Source organism: Carlito syrichta, unplaced genomic scaffold (genome assembly GCF_000164805.1).
Source record: "Carlito syrichta isolate Samal-C Ts95f unplaced genomic scaffold, Tarsius_syrichta-2.0.1 Scaffold130553, whole genome shotgun sequence".
In the NCBI taxonomy this organism is placed as follows: domain Eukaryota; kingdom Metazoa; phylum Chordata; class Mammalia; order Primates; family Tarsiidae; genus Carlito; species Carlito syrichta.
In genome coordinates this window covers 16,692-23,182 of record NW_007074649.1, presented here as the reverse complement: position 1 = coordinate 23,182, position 6,491 = coordinate 16,692, and the positions used below count along the sequence as shown (strand labels likewise).

The following is a 6,491-nucleotide window of genomic DNA, read 5'->3' as shown; positions in this document are numbered from 1 at the left end:
CACTCCAGTCTGGGCGACAGAGTGAGACTCTGACTCAAAAAAAAAAAAAAAGGAAAAAAATACAGATTTCTGGGCTCCATCCCAGGATTTCTGATGTAGTGGTGCTGCGGTGGAGCTCAGGAATCTGCATTCCTAGTAGGTTCCCGGGAGCTGTGTGGCTGATCTGGAGACCACAATGAACAACCCCTGCTCTGAGTGCAGCTCTTATCCAGGCCCTCTTTTTAAGGCCCTTTAGGAACAGCTAACGCTCATGGAACACTTATGTCCCAGATACTGTCCTAAATGTTTTTGGGGGTTTTTTTGAGTCGGGGTTTTGCTGTGTTGCCCAGGCAGGAGTGCAGTGGTAGTATCGCGGCTCACTGTAGCCTCAGTCTCCTGGAATCTAGCCTTCCTCTCAGCCTTCCTCGTAGCTGGGACTACAGGCACAGGCCACCATGCCCAGCTTCTTCTTATTACTATTATTAGTAGAGACGATGTTGCCCAAACTTGTCTCGAAATCCTTGGCTCAAGCATTCCTCCTGCCTTACACATAGGCGTGAGCCACCACATCCAACCCTAAATTCTTTATGTATGCTAAAACATGAAAACCTCACAACAGCTCCATAAAGTGGGTTTAGCGTAGCCCCCCCATGTTACATATGGGAGGAACTGAGGCACGGTCTGTGCCACACAAAAAGGTTTAATAATTTGCCTGAGGTCACACAGCTGGGAATTTGTTCAGCCAACTCCTACTTATCTTCCAGGTCTCAGCTCTCTGATAGGTCTCTTCCTCCAGGGAGCCCTCCCTGACCATCCAGACTGGATCAGGCATCAGCCCTCTGGGCTCCTCTGGCTCCCTGGGCTCCTCCCATCACAACTCGGATCATGCCACCTGGTATTCCCCATCACCCATGTCACCCATGAACAGTATTTATCATCATCACCACCATCATTTTTCTAGAACTTCTCAATTGTATACTAAAGTAGAGAGAATGTCTAAAGAATCTCTGAGTACTGACCGCCCAGCTTTAACAGTTTTCTGCCATAGAGCAATGTTTCTCAGATAGCAGAGGTTTGTGTGTCAGTTTAACACAGAGGTTCTCATCCTAATTACACCCTGGCATGCCTGGGGAGCTTTAAAAGATATGGAAGTCCAGGGTTCACCTCCAGAGGCTCTAATTTAATTGCTCTGGGGCAGGGCCCAACAATGGGATTTTTAAAAGCCTCCTGGTGATTTTAATTTAGTGCAGCCATGGCTGAGAGGTTGAGAACCACAAAGTTTTTTCTTTAATAGTTAACTAGAATAGTACAAGACAGAAAATACCAGAATGCATGGCACATGGTAAAGAAATGTGAAACTGTTGTTTCAGGTATATGCAAATACAGTCTCAGACTGAACACATGTACTGGGTCTCACTGTCAAATGGATTTTCTACTGTAGATTGTGGTCAAAGGATTAAGTTACTGCACAGGCTGGGCACGGTGGCTCATGCCTATAATCCCAGCAGTTTGGGAGGCCGAGGTGAGAGGACTGCCTGAGTTCAGGGGTTCGAGACTGGCCTGGGCAACTTGGTGAGACCTTGTCTCTACAATAAATCAAAAAATAAGCCGGGCGTGGTAGCGCACGCCTGTAGTTCCAGCTACTTGACAGACTGAGGTGGAAGGATCACCTGAGCCCAGAAGTTTTGAGGCTGCAGTGGCCGTGAGCATGCCACTGCATTCCAGCCTGGGCGACAGAGTGAGACGCCAAAACCAAACCAAACCAAAATTACTGCACAAGAATATAAACTTCACAAAGGCAGGGACTTTGATTTCTTTTACTATTGAATCTCCAAAGGCTGGAACAGTGCCTGGCACATAGTAAACACTCCATAAATTTGTTGTACTAAAGAATAAGTGACAGTCTTCATCTCCTGTTAGCATATACTATATGTTCCATAAAAATATGTTGAGTAAATGACCAATTCTTATCTCCCCTGGCCTTCAGTAGGTGCACAATAAATATTTGTTGGATAAATGACCATTCCTCTGCCTTCCCCAGCACACAGTAGACATTCAATAAAATTTTTTAGAAACAAATGGAGAACTGCTACATAGTAAATGCTCGAAAAATATTTGTAAGAACAAAATTAATGAATAAATGACTGACTACTGCATCTGGCACATAGTCCTTCAATAATCATGTTTTTAGGTAAATGTAGCCAGGCATGGTGGCTCACATTTGTAATCTCAATTATCCGGGAGGCTGAGGTAGGGAGGATCACTTGAGGAGTCTTGAGATCAGCCTGGCCAACGTAATGAGACCTTGTCTCTAAAATAATAATATTTTTAGATAAAGAAAGAAATGATCATCCATCTTGCTCTGACACACAGTAGGTACTCGATAGTTATTAAATAAATTAATGATTATATGCCTTCTGGCATACAATAGGCACCCTATAAATACATATTGCATAAATGATAAACGACCTGCTGTCTATTTCCCCTAGCACATGGTAGGTACTCGATGAATGAGTAACTTTTCGTCTCCCTAGATTTCCAAAACTACCTAAGGACACAGACTGGAAACACAACCACTATTAACATCATCATCTGCACTGTGGACTACCTCCTGCGCCTGCAGGTGAGGATGTGAGACGGTTCAGGTGTGACCGGGCTGGAGGCTGTGGGACCATGACCATAGTTAGCTCCCGTGACCCCTCACACCCTGCTCCTCCCAGGAGTCCATCAGCGACTTCTACTGGTACTACTCGGGCAAGGATGTCATCGAAGAGCAAGGCAAGAGGAACTTCTCGAAAGCCATGTCGGTGGCTAAGCAGGTGTTCAACAGTCTCACCGAGTACATCCAGGTAGGGCCTGCCGCGCGGGTGGGGGCGGGCAGTCCCGCACCCGGCGCCCCGCCGGGGCTCACGCAGGCCTCTGGCCGCAGGGCCCGTGCACCGGGAACCAGCAGAGCCTGGCGCACAGCCGCCTGTGGGACGCCGTGGTGGGATTCCTGCACGTGTTCGCTCACATGATGATGAAGCTGGCTCAGGTTCGAGCCCCCGACTCCGCCTCCATCTGCTTTCGGGCCTCCCCCATTGGTCTGTTCCCAAGCCTGACCCCATTGGTCAGTTTGCTCCCGGCATGTTCCAGACGGGTCCCCACCCCACGGCCAAATCCATCTTCTTCTGGATTGGCTCTCTGCATGGCTCCGCCTCCTCCTCTGCACCCACCAATCGGCTGATAGCTCATCTCACTTCCATTGGTCTGACGTGCTAGCCCCGCCCCTCGGCCGCGAGCGCCTCTAGGGTTGGTTGGCGTGTTTGTCTAATGAGATCCTCTCTGACGCGGACCGTCCTGGCAATGGGGGCTGGCTTAGAGATTAGGGCCTGGGCACGAGTTCGAGACCAGCCTGGGTGACATGGCGATAGCCCGTCTCAGCTATTTAAATTAAAAGAAAAATATGTAGATTAAGGCCTGGGGCTAAGGAAGTGTTTTGCTGCTTTATCTTGCCTGCGGCAGATGACACCCAGCCCAAGCATCCACGATGTAAGGACCCTGTCGAGCCCCACTGTCCTTCCATCTCCAGAATCCTTGTGTTCCTCTTTTCCTCACCCACTTGCAGCTTTGTCAATGCCTCACAAACAATAAATGTTCTGCTTCTGTTTGGTAAACAGAAGGCTGCCTGAAGCTTGTAAACCACACAAGGGCATGTCCTCTGAAGGGGTCCACATCCTGGATACCATACACATCTTGGTGGACTTATGACAGTAGTTCCCCAGCAGATGGCAGTAAAGTATTCTGTATATTATAATTTCCCAACAGGAAGTATTTTAAGGAAGGGAAACCTTTTTCTAGCTTACCCAAATGTACCACGGGGGCTGCCAGAAACCTTGACGGGTGACACCTGACTTTTTCAGAGGAGCTGGACTTAGAATGCAATGCCTGAATATCAGGGCAGCTGAAGTTGTGGCCGTTGGAGTAATGTTACACTCCTACAGGATGTCGGTCTCCTAGCGTAGACTTCCAGGATCCTGCAGTGTTGACTCATCAGCCACCATCTAGGGTTGGGTTGCAAAGGCTAGACATCGAATGCCAAGTGGTGGCTTGTGGAGGGAGTCAGTTTACGTCACAGATCCAGGGCTTAGATGGACGCCGGCAGAAGCGTCTCTCTCCTCTTTGGCCTCATCCTCAAGCAGGTTCTCATGGGCTGGGAAAATGGCACCTCGGGCTGCCACCCACCCCACGGACAGCTCGAGGGAAGAGGACTCCTCTCCCTGGGGCGCTCCGCGAAAGACCTGAGGTTCTCTCTGGTCAGATGCCCACCTCTGAGCCAATCGCCATAGCCTTGGGAAGCAACGCCCTGGTGGGCCAGACCCGGTGGTATACCGACCAGTAGAATCAGAAGGTAGAGAAAGGCCCACGTGCTCTGGGAGTGGGATCAGAGGCACCAGTTTGAAAATGGAGGGCTTGTTAACAGAAGGGGACGGAATTGTGAACAGGCACAAACCACAGGCTCCTTCCACTCATGTTAGGACCCTTAGGCCCTGGAATGTTGGGATCTTAGACTCAATGCAGACCTTTGGAACCGTGGAAATGTGTTTAGGATTGGAATGAGCAATTCCTAGAACTGGCATTGAGGGGGAAAGAGCCTTACATGCCATTTATCTGGCGTCCTCCCTGTCCTCTGCCTTTTATTAGGTGGAACTACATGAAGTCACCACTTTGCGGGTCCAAAATGGCCACATATTGGCAATTTTATGTGGCTCCACTTGATACCAATAAGAACCATGAGGCAGAACTCTGTGTTGGAAGTTTCTGTGGGCCCTACGTGAGGTGCCATGTGAGGGGAGGCAGTGTGTCCCCATACTCCCCCCAGATGGCTTACCAGAAAGCACATGGCTGTCTTCCCAGTCTTCCTCTTGAGCCCAGAGGACCACTTTTGCCATCACACATTATATGCGACATGCATGTTGTCACGCACCCACCACAGGCCAGGCACAGTGCTGGGCTCTCATCCTTTCCCAGATCTGCCCCTCTGTTCCCAGTATTCATCTCTGTCTGTCTCTGTCTCTCTCTGCCTCAAATGTCTGCCCTCCGAGCCTCCCAGTCCTCCTGGTCTGCCAGCCCCTTGCCCCTCCGCATCGCTTGTCAAGCCCCTCCCCCAAGGGCCAGTGCCACCCCCCAATCTTGTCTCTCTGCCCCCTCCCCTGCTTCCAAGGAACATGTCTGGACTCAGGTTCCCTCGGAGGTAAGAGGGGAGAAAAAGAGGAATTTAGGCCCTGCTGGGTAGGCACAGAGGGGCAGGAGCAGCTGGAGGTGGGGAAGGTGTCTCTGCAGAGACCAGCCCTCACATAGCTGGGGCGTGGGGTCTCTAGGACTCGAGCCAGATTGAGCTGCTGAAGGAGCTGCTGGATCTGCAGAAGGACATGGTGGTGATGTTGCTGTCACTGCTAGAAGGTAAACATGGGGTGAGGGGAGGGGAAATACAGAGGTTCAGACAAGACCAAGAATGGCCCTGTGAGACCCAGGAGACCCTAACCCTCAACCCCACTTGACGTCACTTAAGGGTCTCCACAACAAGTTCAGCATTTATTGAGCACTTACTATGTGCCAAATCCTGGCTGAACATATATTAATTTATTGAATCCAAGAGAAATGTTAATAGGATGGGTGGCCTGGACAATTTTATTTCTGTCCTTAATATTATTTACTTATTTGCTAAGTGTAGTAGTTAGCTTTTGCTGCATAACAAATATCCTCAAATTTAGTGAGTTATTAATTAATGAAAACAGTTTAACTAATAGACAAAGACTTTTTTTATAGAGGTTCATAAAGGGTGTTCTCATTTCTTTGTGTGGCTCTATGGTACTGCATTGGGTGGGTACATGGTGATTCATTTAACCAAACCCCATTAATGGACATTCAAGTGTTCTTTTAAAATATTTTACTACTACCATGCTGGCATGTATAATTATCCTGCAGTCTTTCAGCTTTCTTGGTAACAAGTCATTAGGTTTTAAAAACCAGAAGGTTCCTTTTAAAAATCAAGATTTCCAGCTGGTGGTGGCTCATGCCTGTAATCCCAGCACTCAGGGAAACCAAGGCAGGAGGATCACTTAAGCCCAAGAGTTCAAGACCAGCCTGGCCAACACAGCAGGACTTCATCTCTACAAAAATAAAAAAAACGAGTGGGGAATCATGGCAAACATCTGTAGTCCCAGCTACTTGGGAGGCTGAGATGGAAGGATTGCCTGAGTTTAGGAGATTGAAGCTGTGGTGAGCCATGATTGTGCCACGGCGTTCCAGCCTGGGCATCAGAGTGAGACCCCAACTCAAAAAAAAAAAAAAGAAAACGAAATCAAGATTTTCAGCTTTTCTTGAAAAACTACTGCTGCCATGCACGATGGCTCACACCTGCAATCTCAACAATTTGGAAGGCAGAGGTGAGAGGATTGCCTGAACCTACAGGTTCGAGACCAGCCTGGGCAACATGGCAAGACCTCGTCTCTACAATAAATCCAAAAAAA

At 48.7% G+C, this 6,491-nt stretch overlaps 1 protein-coding gene across 1 annotated transcript in view; it reads left to right on the top strand.

Annotated features, from left to right (window-relative positions):
• Nucleotides 1-6,491, top strand: part of LOC103250526 (ryanodine receptor 1-like) — a gene marked incomplete at both ends in the record, with an annotated part of 51,050 nt that overhangs the window by 38,023 nt on the left and 6,536 nt on the right. Inside the window, 4 exons of the mRNA XM_021708073.1 lie at nucleotides 2,514-2,602; nucleotides 2,700-2,828; nucleotides 2,909-3,013; nucleotides 5,340-5,421. Of these exons, the coding sequence (XP_021563748.1) occupies nucleotides 2,514-2,602; nucleotides 2,700-2,828; nucleotides 2,909-3,013; nucleotides 5,340-5,421 (405 nt within the window). The remainder of the gene's footprint in view (nucleotides 1-2,513; nucleotides 2,603-2,699; nucleotides 2,829-2,908; nucleotides 3,014-5,339; nucleotides 5,422-6,491) is intronic.